The sequence below is a fragment of the Rhineura floridana genome, chromosome 6 (genome assembly GCF_030035675.1).
Source record: "Rhineura floridana isolate rRhiFlo1 chromosome 6, rRhiFlo1.hap2, whole genome shotgun sequence".
NCBI lineage: Eukaryota > Metazoa > Chordata > Lepidosauria > Squamata > Rhineuridae > Rhineura > Rhineura floridana.
The window spans coordinates 76,927,462-76,948,503 of NC_084485.1; the positions used below are offsets into that span (position 1 = coordinate 76,927,462).

The 21,042-nt window shown below is 43.1% G+C and overlaps 1 protein-coding gene across 6 annotated transcripts in view; it reads right to left on the reverse strand.

Moving 5' to 3' along the window:
• Positions 1 to 21,042, reverse strand: part of INAVA (innate immunity activator) — a 63,712-nt gene that overhangs the window by 8,698 nt on the left and 33,972 nt on the right. For 4 of the 6 annotated variants that reach the window (XM_061632511.1, XM_061632512.1, XM_061632506.1 and 1 more), the window contains exons 2-7: positions 14,291 to 14,414; positions 10,190 to 10,314; positions 8,352 to 8,474; positions 4,565 to 4,793; positions 2,828 to 2,881; positions 313 to 547 (exon numbers count right to left, since the gene is read on the reverse strand). In XM_061632511.1, the coding sequence (XP_061488495.1) occupies positions 313 to 547; positions 2,828 to 2,881; positions 4,565 to 4,793; positions 8,352 to 8,474; positions 10,190 to 10,314; positions 14,291 to 14,351 (827 nt within the window). In that variant the 5' untranslated portion in view covers positions 14,352 to 14,414. Of the gene's footprint in view, positions 1 to 312; positions 548 to 2,827; positions 2,882 to 4,564; positions 4,794 to 8,351; positions 8,475 to 10,189; positions 10,315 to 14,290; positions 14,418 to 21,042 lie in introns of all 6 variants that reach the window. The other 2 variants (XM_061632510.1, XM_061632507.1) reach the window with 1 other exon arrangement.

The following is a 21,042-nucleotide window of genomic DNA, read 5'->3' on the forward strand; positions in this document are numbered from 1 at the left end:
AGCGCTTTCTGCATTCTGTAATGCCATTGTAAAGTTTACACCGGATGGAATTTACATTCAAATTTAGTTTATTAAGCCACTTTGAGGGAGCTTTCTGGAAGTGTAAAATAGAAATTCAAAACTATCTAAATCAACAATGGGACATATTTTTTAAAATAACAGACGGCCACTCCAGTAGGTTCCATATGGCATGCATGCAGACTACAGTTCATGTAAGACTATCTCAAGCTTGCCTTTGGGACCAGACAGACATACCCTAAGAAGAGCAAGCAAGAAAAGAGAGAGTAAAAGGGCCGTGTGAACAGCCTTGACCTTGGCATGCTGCTCGGCTCAGCAGATTTCTTCGGCTTTTCATAGGGTTTATCCAGACTGGTCTCTTTCCAGGGACTGTTCTGGATGGGAGAGCACTCCATGTCAGCGGCTTGATATTGGGTTTGCCCTTCGAGCAGCACAGGATGAGAAGGCTGGGCTGAAGAACTGTGCGGGGGCTGGAGATGAGTTGAAGCTGTGAGCATGGAGGGAAGATGGGGGCTCAGCACCTGGGATTCTATAAAAAAAAAAGGAAACAATTGCTGCATTCCAACACTAGAACCTGGATGGCAGAATTAGCTACCAAGCTAAGTTCAAGGTGCAAATATGGGTGTACAAAGCCATATACTGACGGACCAGGATATCTAAAAGATTGTTTCACCCCTTATATATTAGGGATAGGTGAGAATTCTGCTGAATTCGGGTTTAGCACTGGAGTTTTCAGTGGTCCTCATATTCTCCATCTTTGCAGAGCAATCCTGTTTGCTCCAAACTTCAGTGGCTTTCCCCTGACACTGGCTCCCCCCCCCAAATGTATTTGTTCTTCTACTGTTTTTACTCATAGCACAGCATTACAGCTCTCGCTGTCTCTGCCACCCCCCACCACTCCAATAATCCAAACTCCAAACGGGAGGAAAAAAGCCAAGTCTCAACCACATTGACTCTAGGAGGGGGGGAGCACTGCTTTCCTCCTCAGCCGGTCTCTGCTTGCTTGCTTGCTTGCTAACGTGAAAACTGACCAGCCTGTCACAGCAGAGAAAGAGGCAGTAGCAAAACTGCTTTCCTGTCCTTTATCAATATTTTCTTTCAAATTATCAATATTTTCTTTCTTTCAAAATACTGATATTTTCTTTTATTTATCGATATTTCCTTTCAAAATATCAACATTTTGAAAGAAAATATCAATATTTTGAAAGAAAACATCAATATTAAGATCAATAGTTTTGGAGAGGGAAAAAACTGGATCGGTAAAAGCAGCAGAAAGCAGGCAAAGAATGAGCTTGAATCGATACTGCCTGTTAGGTTGATGGAATGCTTTCAAAGTGGCACCAGCTAAGGGATCCCATCCCTATTATATACTCAACTGATCACTGTGCTCTACAGGAGAGGGCCTCCTGCAGATACCATCTTATCAGGAGATCCATTCTGTATGATATAGGAATTGAGCCTTTAGTGTGGTGGCACCTACCCTTTGGAATTCTATCCCATTATTTATTAGACAGATGGTACCTCTGTTGTTTTTTTGGCACCTACTGAAGACATACCTTTTTCAACATGCTGTTTAAGTGGAGGTCTCTATCCCATTCTGCATCTATACTGGAACTATTTTTAACTGTTTTTATATGTGGAATTGTTTCTGAATTTATTTATTTATATTCCGCATTTTCATAAGAATATGTCAAGGCAGAATACAACATATAAAAATAAAATCAGTAAAAACAACCATAAAAAAGTCATTAAAAATATCAAACATTAACAAATGCAGATTAATTAAAAAGAAAAAATTCAAACTGCAAAGGCTGTCTAAACTATGTATGTATGTAATTGTATGAATAAATGTATGTATTGTTTTTATATATGAAATTATTTTTAATTGCTTTTACACTTTTCTTTTATGGATGTAACTGTTTTAATTGTTTTATAATTGTATATTTTGTTATGTAACCTGCCCTACTCATAATTTTATTCAAAGCCCCTAGCACACCTGAGCTCTCCTACCATCTCTAGATTAAACCCAAAGAGGATGCTGAATGTAGCAGATATCCATAGTCATAAAAGACTCTGATATTATTTATTTACTTATAAACATATTTATATGCCACTGTTTTGTTAAAAACATCAAAGGGGTTTACAATACATTAAAAAAAACAACCACCATAGAATAAAAACATGAAAAATATAATAAAAACAAAGGTCAACTGTTGCAAAAAAAGCATCACCTTGCTTGCATAAACCTGGCGGAACAGAAAGGTCTTCAGCAGGCACTTAAAAGTTAAAACAGAAGGCGCCTGCTGAAACTCTGTTGGCAGAGCATTCCAGAGAACTGTGCTCATGACACTGAAGGCTCGATTTCATGTCGATGTTAAATGAGCCTCGCCAACCTGGGGGATGACCAAAGCCACTCCTGCAGATGATCTCAGTGACTGAGTTGTGATATAAAGTTTCAGGCAGTTCCTAAGATACCCTTGGCCAAGTTCAGGGCTTTGTAAATTAATACAAAAACCTTGAATATCAGGCACATTTGTACTTGAACCTTCTTTCTGAGTCTTTTGATAATTTATATAAGACCCATTAACTAACTCTCTTCCATGCCTCCAAGCTTGGCTGGGTGTTGTGGCCAAATTTTTAACCATGCGATATAAATCAAGGCCAAAACCAGACTAGATGTTGGACAGTTGCGTTCAGATATGGTTTGTCTCTTTAAGGGCTTGTGGCTTTAACTACACATTATGTTAAGCAAAGGAAAGGCACAAGCATATGGGAATGACGGTGCAGAGATCACAGTTATCTTGTTTACCTTCTTCTCCCAGAGCAGCATCGGACAGGGAGCTTTCATCATAAGCACTGAACCCTGGGGAAGAATGGGAATTGGCATTAACGAAGAACAACAAGAAAGAGATTTTCAAGCAGTTATTAGACCCTTCTGGCACTCCCTAGAAATATGGGCTCATAAATCCCACTAAGCATCTAAGAGGGTAAAATAAAAGCTTCCTCCTTACTAGAACTGAGCTAATTCCCAGAGTGTTAAACCACATCATTCAAAGCACCGCAATGCACTCCTCAAAGAAGCATTCCCTGATGCACTGAATTAATAGTAATGGGACAGATTTAGAATCACATTTTGGAGAGCCAAAATACTTAACTATGAATTAATAACCTTTTCTTTCACTCTTCACATGCAGCATGGATGAAACAAGCTGGCCACAATCCAACACAGAGTTAACTGCCCTTAATCTGGTTGATTTTCAAAGGCCTCAGACATGCTTAACTGTGTGCTGGAACGTGGCTTGCAGCCACTGAGTTTATTTGACTCTCTGCCATGGGTGATCTGTGGCTGGAGGGTCAGATAGCCTCATCTAGCAGCTGAGATCTCTTGCACAATCTGTATGGACATCCCGTCCATCAGCATGGCAGATGTGGAATGCCTTAGGTAAGTAGTGCAGCATGGGAGGGGATCAAGAATGTCTCATGTGAAAACATGTATCTTCCTGCATTCTTGTGCAAAAAGTGCTGAACAAAGGATATAAGGAACCATCCACCCACACCAGTGGATGTTTTCTCAATACAGGCTCTTCCTTAATGGAGTACCTGGACAAGAACCAGATCCATGCAACAGCTCTGCCAGGTAGGGATGGAGTGAGCCTAACACCACCTTCCTATGTATGTTTATTTACAACTAAGTTCCATGCGTCCTGCGGGGCTAACTTCCCAATAAGTGTGCATCAGATTGCAGCCTGTCTGAATAAAAGGAAGGGAACTGGATCCAGAGTGATCTAACTTCCTAAGCCTTCCTAAGGGTTAATCAGATGCTACAGGTCTTTGCGTCATTCGTGGCAGGTTTCGACATGCTTCCTCCTCCAGCTGGCTCTCCCTGTTTTTTCTTGAGCTCCCTTTGGCAACCGCTTACAGAAAACTGCAGTTTGCGAAGATTATTTGGGCAGGAAGAAGCCATAAAAGGTCAGCTTCCTGGCCTGAATGGGATGAATTCCAACTAAACCACGCCTGTCAAAAGTCTGTCTGACCTACTTCTTCTGATTTCTAGGGACAGGTACTTAACCCCAAACTCTGTCTCATTTCCTGACAACTCACAGTTACAAAAACCTCTTCCTGACATTTATTCCTTCAGTTTATAACCATTTAATGTTGTCCTGCTGTACAATTTCACTATCCTTCCCTTTGTATTTTTTATTAGCAGCACACTCTCTCTCTTCTCAGGCCCTCTTTCCCAAAGCAAAACAGATCCATGCAACAGCTCTGCCAGGTAGGGATGGAGTGAGCCTAACACCACCTTCCTATGTATGTTTATTTACAACTAAATCCCATGCGTCCTGCAGGGCTAACTTCCCAATAAGTGTGCATCAGATTGCAGCCTGTCTGAATAAAAGGAAGGGAATTGGATCCAGAGTGGATCCAGGTTTCTCAGACCTTTTTAAGGTCTTGCATTGATTTCAAGTCCTCTATAGGATGCTTCAGAGTCAATCAGTCTGGTGAAGCGACTAGTTAGAAGTTCAGTCTCAAGACAGATCCGGCTCACCTTGTAAGGTTGGAGCACTGGCCCTTAGCTGTGATGAGTGCCTAGCTGCCTGGCGACACTCAGTGAGAGACTGCTCCAACTCCTTCAGCTTCTTTTCCTCCTTCAGCACAGCACTTTTCCGGCGCTTCCGAACTTGCTTGGTAAGATTCTCTTCCCGGGAGAGACATCGTGCCGCTTCAGCAATTTGCAGCTGCAGAGCTAGATCTCTCTCCAGTGTGCTCAGAGGATCCTGTGGCACAGACAGAGGTCATTCCAAACTAGGCAATTTCTGAATGACTCTTTAGCAAGGATGGAGTGACCCACCATTGGAAAGGGAATACATAAAAACCAAAAGTGATAGAAACCAGAGTCATAAAAATGAAGAAGAGCCAGCGCTTGGTAGGAAAGCACAAGCTTTGCATGCAAAAGTACCCAAGTTCAATCCTTGGCTAGGAAAGACCCCTGCCTGAAAACCTGGAGAGCCACTGCCAGGTTGGGTAGACAACCTTGAGCTAGACAGACCTATGGTCTGACTTGGTATATGGAAGCGTCCTATGTTCCCAGGGTACTCTCGGCAGGCGGGATGCTTCCCAGTCACCACTACTATCACCTCATCCTCAGCTCCAACTCAGAAATCAAAGGCTCCTCTTATGGCCTCTTGGTAGACCAAATCAAATACTGAGTGTGGGTTGAGTCCTTCTCCCAGTTATATTCTACGTTCATTCCAGGGTGGGCAGATGCAAAAGAGGAGAGAGCTTCTGCACCTTTAGCAGTTATGTAGAAGAGGGAATTTCAGCAGGTGGAGCCTGCATGAGAAATGACACCTAATGACATTCCCTCTTCTATGCAACTATGAAAGGTGCAAGAACCCAGCCAGTCTAGAGCATTCAGCTACTACACACAGTCATCATGAGCTGAATGGCATCTTCCTGTCATGCTCACGGTCCGGATGATTAAAGAACCATAGACGGGTGATTTTCCACTCCTTCAATGTCTGCTTATGAACATAATGGAGATTCTAATCCAGTTTACGGAGCTGTGGATCCTGAACCACGAGGGGTAATTATTCTGGATTTAGGAAATCTGCACTTTTAAAGGGTGTGTTCTGCTGTACGTGCCGTAGGACTGATGTCCTGGGCCCAGGGCCCAGATGTCTGCTGAGCCCAGGATTCTGGATGAGGAAAACTATCCACAAACTCAGTGGGAATGCTCTCTGTTTCCAGCACAAGAGCTTCCTAGTGATCGGAGAAGGGAGCCAAGAGGCAGATCAATAGGCCACATTTCAGTGAGATGAAGGTTAAAGAACAAGCTTTCCAAGATTATAGTAAGAGCGTGTGTGAGGGAAAAGCTATGGTCAGCAAAAGAACAATGCCACTCAGCACCCACACCCTGCGCCACCCACTGTGGGCACAGGAAGAAATAATAAGCAGCACCACACCTTGGCTGCCTCCTACTATGATTATTATTAAAACAAACCACAGGAAAGAGAGAGAGAGAGAGAGAAAGAAAGAGAGAGCACATAGCTTAAGAAGAAGCAGATCCCAAGCCTTTGATGGAAACGAGGCCTTCTTTGCTTCTGTGCTTGGAGTCTGAAGCTTCCACATCCCTTTAGCTCTTCTACCAAGAGGTTGAACCTGAACACCCTCATCACTCCCAAAGCCCTTCTTTCTGCTAACCACTGCTTTCTGACACCTGACAGTGGGAATCCACACTTGGCATAATTCTAATGTAAGGCATCGCTTTTCAATGTAGAACTGTTTTGTTTTTCTGGATTAGCTCAACTTGGCTTCAAAAGGGGGCCGCGCTAACTGTAAAAAAAAAAACCCAAACTTCCCACTTGTATGAAGGCTGGCTGCCTGTTAAGAATGACAGGTTTACGTGGAGAATTTATGAAAAGAATGAGAGGTGGAAAATTACAACGGTGTGTAAATTCTCCCACTAGGGGGCAATGTGCTTTTCGCCCTCTGCACTTTTACACTAGAAATTGTGGCTTTTTATACCTCTGGCTGTAAAGCAGCCGTGGTGAACCTCTGGTCTCTGGACCAATCATAGCCCTTCAAGGGGCTCTGCTACCTCCAAGGCCGGTAAAATTTTATTTTGGTCACAGACCAGTACATAGACATCATAAATAAATCAATATCATATAAAATACATAAAATCAGGGTTGAATAAAAGATTACAATCAGTACAGGCTTCCTATATAAAATCATTTATCATATATTTCCAGTATACAATGGCAGCAGCACAGAAACTAGCCATTCTTGCTGTAACCTGTGGATTCATATCCGCCAATAAATGCGTTAGGTAAAACTCATCGGATTTATCTGGAATGCACTATAAAATTGGAATGATAAAATAATAACGAAGATCCCTACAATACAATAAAACATGACCCACAGCTGCCACTTCTCCCATTCTATATGAGAGAATGGGTGGGGTACCCTTCTATACCTTCCATCCAGGAGGGCAGATGGCAGAACACTGAACCTGTGAAAGCTCTTCTGTATTTAGGGATATTCAGATTTGTCAAGTAATGTATGGGCACCAGTGCTCTCCTGTTATCCCTGAACTTGGGGTGCCTGACAGCAAGACTCAACTGATTTTGTAATTCTATTTTCAAGGCCATTTCCCCCAAGCTTTTCAAGGCCATTTTCCCCAAGCTAATGGGCAGGAGGACAGGGTTTAATCCTTTCTTGGCTGCCCGCTCCTGTTCCCAGCAAGATCACACAGCCAAAACAGCAAAGCTCAGCAATGATTAAAGTCCTGTGTAAAGGTGCCCTTTAAAGCAGCTCACATACGCACATGGCCTACTTTACAGAGGCTTTTGCGAAGGCTTTAAGACCGCTTATGTGCTCCAGTTTGCTTAAAGGCTGTCTTAAAAGCCTTCTCCAAGTCTTCAAACTTCCCCTATTAACTTCCCGACATTGGGGACGAAGGGGGAGGAGGGTACTCAAAAAAGCCATTGCGAGTCTCCTCCCCTCCTCCTTTAAGTCCGCGAGCAGGAAGACTTGCAAAGCATTTTCCAAGTCCCCCCTTCCCCTTCAAGTAGCCAATGTCCAGAGCTCAAGAGGGGAACAGGGAGACTTCAGGCAGTGCGGGAAGGGAAAGAAGAAAGCCAGCAGGGTTCCCCAGAGTCTGCTGCTATTGTACATAATTTGCAGGGGGGGGTTCTGGTGCTTCCCACAACAGTAGCAAGCCCTGGCTTCTTTCTTTGCCTTCCAGCAGCAGTGATGGCAGGGGGTGGGGGAACAAACGAGAGAAAGAAGCTTCCCTTCTGTCCTTCATCCCCTTCTCCTGCTGCTGCCACTGGCAGCGCAAGGGAGAGCAGAAAGCCAAGTGCCTGCTCCAGCTGTACAAAGTACAAGAAAAAGAGCTTCTTGCTCACATAGCAGCAATATAGCAGCAGCAGGCGCTTGAGAACCCTGCAAGGGATCTTGACAGGTGGGCAGGGCCACCTGTTTATTCATCATGTGATGTCACAATAACATCACGTGATCGCTGGGTGGTGGCCATGCTCGTCTGTCAAATTTTGCCTACGAGGCCAATCCCGATAAGGATCTGAACCATGGAACCAAAACGGTTCCCCAGATTCTTCCTCTAGTTAGCTTCATATGCCAGAAAAGTGGTCTAGTGACTCTAGCATAAGCAGCAACATATTTTTCCTTCCTCTACGCTTGCAGCAAGGGTTGCCATCACAGCTGCTACTAACTATCATCACAAGCAGATTTCCAAGCACGGACAGTGTTACTGCCCATATTCTCTAAACCTAGGAAGAGGAGCACCTCAGGCCCACAGGAAGACTCCTTACCACTCCTCTGGAGAGAAAGGCCTTATCATCCAATCTGAAAGCAGCCCCAATTCGACGTCGGACTTTGGGGGGGGCATCTCCTGGTTTCAGAGGATACTCTGGGGGAAGCAGTCCTGTCAGTTCCTGTCAAGAAAAGAGAGGAAGGCTTCATTCCCAAGCGTAATTTTGGCACATCCTAGGTCACAACTAAGCCACCCCAGGCCTTCAGGAGGCTTACAAAACATTACAAAGCAGGGGGGAGGGAAATGGGCAGTTCAAAAAAGGAACATTTGGGCAGTTTAAAAATTTAAGTCATGTAAATATTCTATTATGTTAGGCGATGTAAAAAAAAAAAGTAACTGATAACAATGTGAAAAGTAAATTAAGTAGTCCAGAATCTTCCAAAACCCCAGACCAGAGTGATCAAGCATACCCATTTCTCCTCTCCCTGCCAAAGATGCTTCCCACAGACTCGTCTGCTAATGTTGGAGGGCTTGTGTGAAGCTTGACTATAACATTTATCTGCAATAGTGCTTTCAGATTCTCAGTTCTGAGGCTTTTTCCTCACTTTACACAGGCTTCTAAATGTCACGGACTGCGCATGCATGCACACACAAGGAAAATGCACTGGCGTGTTTTAGCGGCTACCATGGGACAATTCTTAATTTTCCTTTTAAAAAGCCCTGTTCTAAACTTAGGGTGGTATTCAACTAACCTCTTGCACTAGCGGAACTATTTCAAGTAGGGCAAGGGGATTTCTCCCTCCTCCTCCTCCCCCCCTGCACACCCCACAAACTTCTTAAATCTGTTCTGGAGTTTCCCCAATGCTCCAGAGATTTGGAAACAACACAGGGAAAATCCCCTTGCACTTTCTTTAGTTGTTCTGCTAGTGCAAGGGATTAGTTCAATACCAGCTTTCTTTACATATCCAATTATCTCCAGTGCCCTCCTGCAAACTAATGACCAGGCATGTGAAGAGGTAAGCTTTGGACTGGAACTGGTAGATATCAGAAAGTTCTGGAATAGATTCTCTACAAACAAGACAGCAAGAAATTTCATTGGGTACCCTGAATAAAAGCTAACTTTGGTTTATACTCCATTTTATAATAGAGGGTAATAACAATAGGCTAGAATCTTTAGTTTATCATTTTAATCTGGGCCCACTGAGCTTTTCCCCTTGAGGTATTAAAATGCCACAACTAATAGTGGTTGGTTTGATGGGCTTGATCTGAACTAGAGAGCCCAGAAAGTTTTCTTTTGGAGAAGTTTCCACATTCAAGTTTTAACTAATCACGGTATCTCAGATTGGGGGGGGGGGGAGGGATGTTATCCCATCAGATTCACTTGCAACCTGTGAACTAGGTTCACTTAATTAAGGCTTGTTAATTAAGGGTTGTTTACCAAGTGCAGGAGCAACTGTCATGGGCAAGAGCTCCTGATGCCCTCCTTGCCCTTTCTTTAACACCAGATTATTTTCTACTAGTGCTAACATTAGATTTAATAGCCCCTCTTTCATATCTGAGTGTCTTTCAAGTCCATGAACCCCCATGGAGGTTTCTTGTTGTTGTTTCTGTTTTATGGAAAAATATATTTAATTATGTTGTTAATAGCGTTGTAAGTTGCTTGGGGAACCTCTGGTAACAAGCAACTAACAAGTCTCATGAATAATCCTCCACCATCCGCGTGGTCTCCAAGTAACACCTCCCTAGTTTCTGTAAGCTATGGAGTCCAAACAACCCAATTCCAAACATTTTAATGTTCTCCCATCATCCCTTTAAGATGGGCCTTCTTTTCTTTACCAGAACATCTCATGAACCCCAACAGAGTGTGGCAAACCTGCAGTTTTCCTGGTACCTTACCGCTTCACGCAAACACAGCCTTCTCAGTTCCTGTACACAGGCCTCTAGCCGCTCCTCGAGTGCCTTCTGCTGTTTCCTCATAGCTTGGGTCAGGTCCTTCATTGGAGACATGGGGCTGTCTGGCCCTGAAAGGGGTGAGACAGACACAGAATGATGACTTGTCAGTCAGTTGCCGTGGGAGGGAAGCGGCAACATTTAATGAGCCAGATAGGGATGCCCTTCGGCAGCTCTCTGGAGCCAGCTGCAGGTCTTGCAAATGCATCTAAAGGACCCATGTCATTAGCAGTTATCGCAAAAGTGGCGTGGAACTTCAAAGGAGAGGCTGTTCTGACAGCTCATCAGGTGGGGCATGGAATGTGCACAGCACCAGGAACTGATTAACTCCCACTTCATAGGCTGTAGGCAGTTCAAGGCCATCGAAGATCAGATACAAAAGAGACCTGATGGTGATATTCCTGATCGTTAGGTTTATTAGAAAACTAAGCAAACAGATTTGCTGCTCTGCCCACAGACCAGAAAAAAAATGAGACTTTGATCTTTGTTAAGGCTTAAGGCAGTTGTTCTAAAAGATTTTAGCCCATGCTTAAGAGGTATGGGCCAGCTCATAAACCACCTCAAGGTGTAATCTCAACTCACATTGGTGCATTGCCCAGCAGGACAATAGCACACCATTCTTTTCCAGGTATAGAGGTGATGTAGGGTTGTGTGAAGCCATGTTGTACCTTCTGAGTGGTGGTGATGGAGGAGGAAATGTCTCCACTTTAGAACTAGGAGCAGTTCCTTTTCAGCTGTGCCCTGAGATATCTAAATAAGCACCTGGGATTGCAGAAGGAATCAGGATTGGATGCAGAAATCCCTTATGGTTTTCTTTCTTCTAGGTACTGTTAGTATTAGCTCTTCTTCCCAAATCAAGGAATTAGGCTAGAATTAGGCCCTTGCCACTGAACTACTAGCAGTTCTAAGAGTTTATATGGTGGTTCTTCCATTTTCCACTGTTGTTTTAATCTAGGAGGAGAGTCTAGAGAGCAGGAATATTGTAGTATGGGAGAATCCAGGCACACACCTGTGCAAACTGCAGTAGCACAATCTTATTGGCAACTGCACTAGTCTGCCAACTGGATCCCATAATGCAGCTCTTGCTTAGAGCTGCCATGCATTGTAGATCCCACGGTGTGCTTATCCATGGGCACAAACCCACTCTATGGAAAAGGGTCGTAATTCCTTGTCTGTATGCACAGATGGTGTAAAACCATTAAGAGACATGTCATATGTAACAGCTTCCTGCACGAGAGAGAACCTCTCTGTGTATACATCATCACATTTGAAGTATGGCCTGATTATTTACTTTTACCACAAATATACACGTGTTGGTCAGCACTTCTAAGCAAATGTTTAATGAAAGCAGTTTCTAAATAAGTACAATGATCAGGCATTACTCATGCAGAAAGTATGTGACACACAATGTGGCCCAAGGTTTTTCAGTAAAATAGTCTCCCAAGAAATCATCTATGCATGACAATAGGGATCAATTCCTCATTATCCTGCCGGTATTCAATGCTACTTAATTTTTTTAAAAAACAAATCTTTTCTGCTGAGGAACCAGGTATGTTGCAGGATAAGAAGCAAAAAAAATATCTGAATTTCACATATACGCTCATGGGGTCTGAACTGGCGGTGACCGACCAGGAGAGAGACCTCGGGGTTGTAGTGGACAGCACAATGAAAATGTCGACCCAGTGTGCAGCAGCTGTGAAAAAGGCAAATTCCATGCTGGCGTTAATTAGGAAAGGTATTGAAAATAAAACAGCCAATATCATAATGCTGTTGTATAAATCTATGGTGTGGCCGCATTTGGAATACTGTGTACAGTTCTGGTCGCCTCATCTCAAAAAGGATATTATAGAGTTGGAAAAGGTTCAGAAGAGGGCAACCAGAATGATCAAGGGGATGGAGCGACTCCCTTACGAGGAAAGGTTGCAGCATTTGGGGCTTTTTAGTTTAGAGAAAAGGCGGGTCAGAGGAGACATGATAGAAGTGTATAAAATTATGCATGGCATTGAGAAAGTGGATAGAGAAAAGTTCTTCTCCCTCTCTCATAATACTAGAACTCGTGGACATTCAAAGAAGCTGAATGTTGGAAGATTCAGGACACACAAAAGGAAGTACTTCTTTACTCAGCACATAGTTAAACTATGGAATTTGCTCCCACAAGATGCAGTAATGGCCACCAGCTTGGATGGCTTTAAAAGAAGATTAGACAAATTCATGGAGGACAGGGCTATCAATGGTTACTGGCCATGATGGCTGTGCTTGGCCATCCTAGTCAGAGGCAGCATGCTTCTGAAAACCAGTTGCCGGAAGCCTCAGGAGGGGAGAGTGTTCTTGCACTCGGGTCCTGCTTGCGGGCTTCCCCCAGGCACCTGGTTGGCCACTGTAAGAACAGGATGCTGGACTAGATGGGCCACTGGCCTGATCCAGCAGGCTCTTCTTATGTTCTTATGTTCAATACTTTAAACTATGAACCAACAGTAAGTAAGATATAACCTAATTAAGAGACGGTACACAGGCAGAATAATCCTTTTCAACTTCTTCTTGTCTTTTTTAATCCTGTCTGTTAATTTTCTCAACTGTCCTTGGAAGGAATGATCACAATTCCCTCTTGAAGAAATCTTTGGTGTGCTTCTCTAGTCAATAAGAATACATCTATGTACAGAGCTGCTTTTAGATGGTAATGTCTTGGCACAAACGAAAATTTCACACAGATATCTCCCTTGCACTCCTCCCGGGGAACACCAACAGAATTCAACAGAAAGCAGCTGCGTATGTAGAAACAGTCTTATCAACCAGAGATGCAAAACAAAGACAGTTGAGAAAATCAACAGACAAGATTGCAAAATACGAGAAGTTGAAAAGGATTATTCTACCAGTGTACCATCTCTTAATTGGAACTTATATTATTTATTGTTGTTTCATTTTTTAAGTTCAATATAGGACCTTTCCTTATACTTTGGATCTTAAGAACACAAGAAGAGCCTGCTGGATCAGGCCAGTGGTCCATCTAGTCCAGCATCCTGTTCTCACAGTGGCCAACCTGATGCCCATGGGGCACCCACAAGCAGGACCTGAGTGCAAGAGCACTCTCCCCTCCTGTGGTTTCCAGCAACTGGGACTCAGAAGCATACTGCCTCCAACTATGGAGGCAGAGCATAGCCATCATGGCTAGTAGCCATTGATAGATTTATCCTCCATGAATTTGTCTTGTTATCGCTTATATTTTGTCTGTTTGGGACCTTTATTTTTTTGTTCTATTTTCATGCCAGACCGCAACTCCCACAAGCCCTTGCCACTAGCCATGTCGGGCTAACGGGGAGGGGCAACATCTGGAAGGCCACAGGCTCACCACCCCTGCTTTAAAAGCACCGTGATTCCACCTTGCTATATCTGTCCCAAAGCTCTGACACCACTGTTGACGTCACTTGCTCCTGGCTCTTTATGACATGCAAGATCACCCTCTTTGGGCTACATCCAGTGCCGGTGCCAGGCTATTTTGCACCCTAGGCAAGGCTAACTACTTGCACCCCCCCCCCAAATTGCTAACTTCAATTTTCAAAAACAGATGTCTTGCAGAAAAAATGAAAAGCACAAAACTTGAAACTGCTAAATTTATTTTAGTTGCATTTTTTCCAAGGGTTAAAAAAACTAATCTGTATAAAACTGTGCCCCTCAAAGGTCAGTACTGCGCCCCTCTGAGGTCTGCGCCCTAGGCGGCTGCCTAGTTGGCCTAATGATAGCACTGGCCCTGGCTACATCATAGCCTACCATAGGCGGAAGCAGTACTGAAACAAAGTCAATTGGGAGCCAGCCATGACTAACGAGTCAGGCAATTCTTTTCATAGCTGTGCTGTTATCTCAGTGCAGCTGTCATGACAGCTACAAGCCTAATCTTCCAAGCCAGTTTAGGGTACTTCACAGACTTGGGGCAGAAAGAAGACCCCCAACAATGCAATCAATCTTGCTTAAACTTGTTTACGTAGGAAAAATCCAGGAGAGCAGGCTGGCACTGCATTACTACAAGCAGGAATTCCTCCATTAGTCACTCACCTGACTGCACTATGATCCCACTGTCTGTGTCACTGGTCTCATCCTTACTCTTACTCTTCATGGCCAAGCTCTGGATGCTGGAGGGAGGCTGTATGATCACCCCTGGTAAGTGCCGTAATGTCTCCTGCTGGCAGAAAAAGGCAATGAATTAGGTATGCTTTACACCCACACATTATTTATATCATTATAGTACTTCTTCACTCCAGTTCCAAATGACCCCTCTATAGTGCCTCTATGTTACTATAGGAGCTACCAGTTCTGAACTTGGCTGTCATAAAAGGTCAGCAAATTATTAGCTATTTAATTTATTATTTAGTGTATTTTGACTGCCAGGGAGGGGGAAAAACACTTGCGGGGGGTTGCAATCCTTGGATACTCTGAACCATGACTGGAAGAGGAACCATTTGTTGCTACATCTCAGGCAACAAAGTGTCTTGGCCCAGCCTTGCAGAGACTTCCTCGTTCCCCACTGCTGCAAGAAGAAAATCCAGGTCCTGCCAGAAGGAAGCAGGCAAGTGGCAGCAAAAGTACTGAGAGAAGAGAAGGCAGGAAGGGGGCTTTCCACAGATTGCTGTAGCAGCTGTCAGAACATGCAACAGACACCCAGAAGCCCCTGACCATGTGGAGCTTCTCTTTAGGGCTCGTGCATTAACAGGGCCTTCAGCAAGCCCAAGCTCTGCTGGTTACCTATATCTATCTATTCAGTAAAGAGAAAAGGACAGCTGACTTGGGCCAGCACAGACTGTGCTGTTTAGATGATCCAAAACACAATGACAATCCAAGGTTGGCCCATATTAATCATACCTTATTTTGGGGCAGGGGGGAGGAGAATGAGTTATGAGTGCCTTGTTTGGTGCATCCCAACAAAAGCAAGAACACTCGTGTGCAGAAATGTTCATAAACAGATGTGTGTGCATATGAACAAGTTGAATCACAGATCTTTGTAAACTGACTGTGCAGGTAATATCTATCTGATGCATACAGAATAGGCTATTACCATAACTTAGTTCAAGTGTGGTGGCACACACAGCACTTAGTATGGACCATAATTGATACCCTGTGCTCCTACTGGGAAGAAGGGTGGGATATAAATCTAATAAATACATTCAGAATTTATATAGCGCTTTTCAAGTTTACATATATTAATTTGCTGCATTGCATGCAGCAACCCTATAAACATGGAATGTGAGAAGCATGAACCAGGGAAAGTTAGAAATTGTCAAGCAAGAAATGGAATGTATCAACATTACAATACTTGGCATCAGTGAATTAAAATGGATGGGAATGGGACATGTTCAGTCAGGCAACTACAAAATATTTTATGCAGGAAATGAGAAATTAAGTAGAAACAGGGTTGCTTTAATAGTGAGAAGTGACATAGCAAAAACAATTAGGAGCTATAACGCAAGGTCTGAGAGAGTTATATCAATGAGATTTAACGGGAAACCTATTAACATAACCATCATCCAAGTCTACGCTCCAATGGCATATGCAGAAGAGGAGGAATTTGACATATTTTATGTAGAAGTACAGGAAGAAATTGATCACACACCAAAACAAGATATGATGATAATCATGGGGGACAGGAATGCAAAAGTAGGGAACAGAGAAGAACTATGAATTGTGGGGAAATGGGGCTTAGGAGATAGAAATGAAGCAGAAGAAAGACTTATCGAATTCTGTGAAGCCAATAATTTGTTTCTTGCAAACACATTTTTTGAGCAACTGAAAAGACGACTGTACACATGGACACCACCAAATGGTCAATATAGGAATCAAATTGATTATATAATTGGTAGCAGAAGATGGAGAAGTTCCATATTTTCTGAAAAACAAGACCTGGAGCAGACTGTGGTACAGATCATGCTGGTCATATCAAAAATCAGAGTAAAGCTAAAGAAGAAAAAGAACACAATCATAATGCCAAAATACAATTTAAATAACATCCCAGAAGAATATAAAGATCAAATATGGAACAGATTTGAGGCTTTAAACTTAGTTGACAGAGAACCAGAAGAACTATGGAATGAAGTCAGAGACATTATCAGGGAAGAATGCAAAAAGACCTCTAGTTAAAAAGAGAGAAAGACCTCAATGGATGACTGAAGAAACTCTTAAAATGGTTAAAGAGAGAAGGAAAGCAAAAGGAGATAGAAACACAGTTAGAACCCTAAATGCAACAATACAGTGACTAGTACTTAGAGACAAAGAGAACTATTACAATAGTTATTGTATAGAAATAGAAGAGGACAACAAAAAGGGTAGAACAAGAGCCTTATTCCAATAGATTAGAGAAATAAAGAGAATTTTAAACCAAAGAACCCACTGACTGACTGAGATGAAATAAAAGGAAGATGGAAGCAATACACTGAAGAACTATATAAAAGAGATGCAAGGATGTCAGATTCATTCATGGAGGAACCGGATGCAGAACCAGAAATTTTAGAACGTGAGGAGAAAGCTGCTCTTAAAATACTTGGAAGAAACAAATCACCAGGAACAGATGGCATACCAATAGAGTTGCTACAAGCTACTGAGACTGAATCTGTCCAAATTTTGACAAACATTTGTCAAGAAATATGGAAAACTAAACAATGGCCCACAGACTGGAAGGATTCAATATACATCCCAATTCTAAAGAAAGGAGATCCCAGGGAATGCAGTAATTATTGAACTATTGCCTTAATATCCCATGCAAGTAAAGTAATGCTCAAGATTCTACAATAAAGGCTCTTACCATATATGTAGCGAGAAATGCCAGACATCCAAGCTGGATTTAGAAAGGGAAGAGGTACCAGAGATCGTATTGCAAGCATACGTTGGATAATGGAACGGACCAAGGAATTTAAGAAGGAATTCACCCTGTGCTTTATAGATTATAGCAAAGCCTTTGACTGTGTAGATCATGAAAAACTATGGAATGCTTTCAAAGAAATGGGGGTGCAACAGCATCTGATTGTCCTGATGCGCAACCTATACTCTGCACAAGAGGCTACTGTAAGGACAAAATATGGAGAAACCGATTGGTTCCCCATCAGAAAGGGTGTGAGACAGGGGTGTAATTTTATCACCCTATTTGTTTAATCTATATGCAAAACACATCATACGGAAAGCGGGATTGGACAAAGATGGAGGTGTGAAAATTGGAGGGAGAAATATTAATAATTTAAGATATGCAGATGATACCATACTCTTAGCAGAAACCAGTAATTATTTGAAACGAATGCTGATGAAAGTTAAAGAGGAAAGCACAAAAACAGGACTAGAGCTGAACATCAAGAAGACGAAAGTAATGAGAACAGAAGATTTATGTAACTTTCAACATTGAACTTGTTAAGGATTATCAATACCTCAGCACAGTCATTAACCAAAATGGAAATAGTCAAGAAATCAGAAGAAGGCTAGGACTGGGGAGGGCAGCTATGAGAGAACTAGAAAAGGTCCTCAAATGCAAAGATGTATCACTAAACACTAAAGTCAGGATCATTCAGAGCATGGTGTTCCCGATCTCTATGTATGGATGTGAAAGTTGGACAGTGAAAAAAGTGGATAAGAGAAAAATCAAGTCATTTGAAATGTGGTGTTAGAGGAGAGCTTTGTGCATACCATGGACTGAAAAAAGACAAATAATTGGGTGTCAGAACAAATTAAACCAGAACTATCACCAGAAGCTAAAATGGTGAATCTGAGGTTATCATACTTTGGACACATCATGAGAAGATATGATTCACTAGAAAAGACAATAATGCTGGGGAAAACAGAAGGGAGTAGAAAAAGAGGAAGACCAAACAAGAGATGGGTTGATTCCATAAAGGAAGCCACAGACCTGAACTTACAAGATCTGAAGAGTCGCTGATTCACAGGGTCGCCATACGTTGTGATCGACTTGAGGGCACATAACAACAACAATGACAGATTGGGAGGGCAGGGTTGGGCCTGAGAGAAAGTGGCTTGCCTAAGGCCACCCACTGAGTTCGTGGCAGAGTGAGAATCAAACCAGGAACATCCTGATTTGCAGCTTGGCCTCCAGACTCCACCACCTTTTTATATCTAAACAAAATAACCAGACTTTCTGGTTTGGAGAAAGTTGTGAGGAGGCAGGTACAGGTCTATCCTTTGGCCCCTGGCCCATGTCTTCCCAATGCCAGATAATCCTTGCAGCAAATATTCATGCTGTTTTGTCACAGTTAACTGTAATTTACTGGGGTTTCTAGAAGGAAATCTGATGGACATTTCTTAGCTCCCATATGCCAGATTAGTTCACCTGCTACTCTTTGATTTCCTGCTAGGCTGAACAAAAACAGTCCTAGGGAGCCTCCTTGAGACATTAACCGGGATCTGCTAAGCAAACAACTCACTAGTGCAGGTAATGCTATAAAGGAGCTTCCTGATGTCAAGAATGCTCCTCCAACCCAAGCTCCAGTAACAGAAAAACTGACAATTGTTCAAGGTCCTATTGCAGATGTCAAGGGATTGGTAGGAACAATACCTTGCTTTCCCTGCAGCTGGGGGTGGCCCCAAGCCTACCTCCTGCAGCAAAAGCTTGTATTTACACAGCACTCCCCTGCCCTTACCTGAGTGAGTCAATCTGAAAGTCACACTGAGTTTCTGTCTGAAGCTTATCTGGCACTACTAGCCTCCTGGGAAACAAAAGGCAAGGGAACTGGCCTGGATGGACAAGGTTCATGGCACTGGTGCCTAGCAGATATGGTGACATAACTTAGATGTGTCAAGATTATTGCCCACTCCAGACAAGCACAGGAGACTATGTGAGTGTGAGTTTGTCCCTCTGCCTGCCATGGTAAGCTGAGTTAAGCAGCACAGTTGTAGTGGCACAGTGTACGTCCCCCAGAGCTACACAATCCCACAGTTGTGTAGTTGATCCCAGCGCAGCTCTAGTGTGGTAGCCAAAAGCAAAAGAGGCCAGGACTGCTGCCCCTTAGAGATGTAGAAGAGGGGATTCCATCAGAAATTCCCTCTTCTACCGTAACTATTAAAAGTGCAGCACCCTCCCCTCTTGCCTCTGGCCACCCAAAGTTACAGTTGCCTGTACTAGGAGGGTATCTTGAATGTCAGGTTCTGAAAGGCCACAAACCTTGTGGATCAGACACTGGCTTCCTGTTTTTGCCGTTGCTTGCCAGAGTGAGGAACTGGAGGCAATTCCAGCCAGGAGATTCATATGATGGCCCTCCCAGCCTGGGAAGTCAAGTGATACGGAAGAACCAATCTAGTGCTAGTACCAATTATAAAGACTTGTTGACTTCTTGCGTCTGAGCCATTGTGTCACTGGGGAAAACTACCTATTGACCTGCAATCCATTGGTTTGCAGCCTGTTTCTTGCCTTTCTGTGACAACCTACTCAGTTGCAAGTTACCTGTCTGGACTTTGGCTCGAGTGCCTGTGCAATGACCTACTAATTCCATGGCAAGAACTAGCAAGGATTAGCATGTCCATGTCTCCATTCCACCATTTTGGAGTATGATCATCAGAGCCTCCTTATCCCATACAGAAGTTATGCAAATATAAACAATATGAGGAGGGTTCTGGGGAGTTGAAGGCCATATTGCACACAAGTTTGCCTTTCATGAGGTCTGTCCTAGTGTAGAAATACATGTGCATCATTGTGGGTGAAGATCACACAGGTGACTAACAGAGTGTGCATTTGTTGGGAACTGGCAGCAAGACCATACCCAGAAAAATAGCTGCTTGTCTGGTCTTCCCATATGAGAGATTACATGCATTTTTCCCAACACCAAGGTAAACCAATGTAGGGAAAGCATCGCCAATGAAAGAAAATCAGACTGAGGAATGCCAAGTATGCATCAGAAAGAAACCCCTAGGACTCAGTGGACTGTATCCTACAAAGTCGTTCCATCCATGCAAGATTTTCAGTGGCACAATGGAATTTTCTCTCCCTCTCCTCTCCCTGTGCCCCTCGAATTTGCTCTTGAGGGCTGAAGGAACCCCCCCCTCCCAAACAGATGATTGGATGTGCGGGGGCAGGAGAGGAAGGGGAAATTCCATTGCACCAAAGGAAACCTTTGCACGAACAGGAAAACTTCACTGGATCCAACCCAATATCCGTATTGATATGGGCAGTAACTAATAACATCCCTTAGTATTCGTATAGCAGCTTTTCTAAATGTTTTACTGTTATTTCAGCCATGGACATCTAACTCAATGAGCATGCTCATAACCATTGCCCTGTGCCAGCTGCTTGAGTCAAAGAAATCCCTAATGAACTGTGACTCTTCTCCGGTTGTCACTTAAGTCCAATTCACATGACCATGTCAGTGTGACAACTGCATACGCCGAGTGGTCATCTCAGCCGATTTTGGCAAGTGATTATGTAGTTGCATGATTTCTTTACCACCACACAATCAGTTTGCAACACAACCTATATTTACTGTGCCACCCTTCAAATGTGGGCTAAATATTAAATGTGTGATAAAGGTGGGTTGAATCAAACTGGGAGTAAAGGGGGAAAGTCACATCACTGATGCATTACAAATGGAATTCTGCCAAGATCCACTCAGTCCACATTTGGGTCTGATAGGGTTGCATAAAGTGCCCCTGACAGAAGAGATACATTACAGATATACTTTGTTTTTCCATGGGGGCTGGGTAAAAGTTGGAACCAGCAGAATTAAAACTCATCATCTTGAATTTATATGATTTTACACAAGATTTCCCACCCAAACCCACATCAAACTAAAGCTTCCAGTGGTAGACTACAGAGTAAAAATTACAGA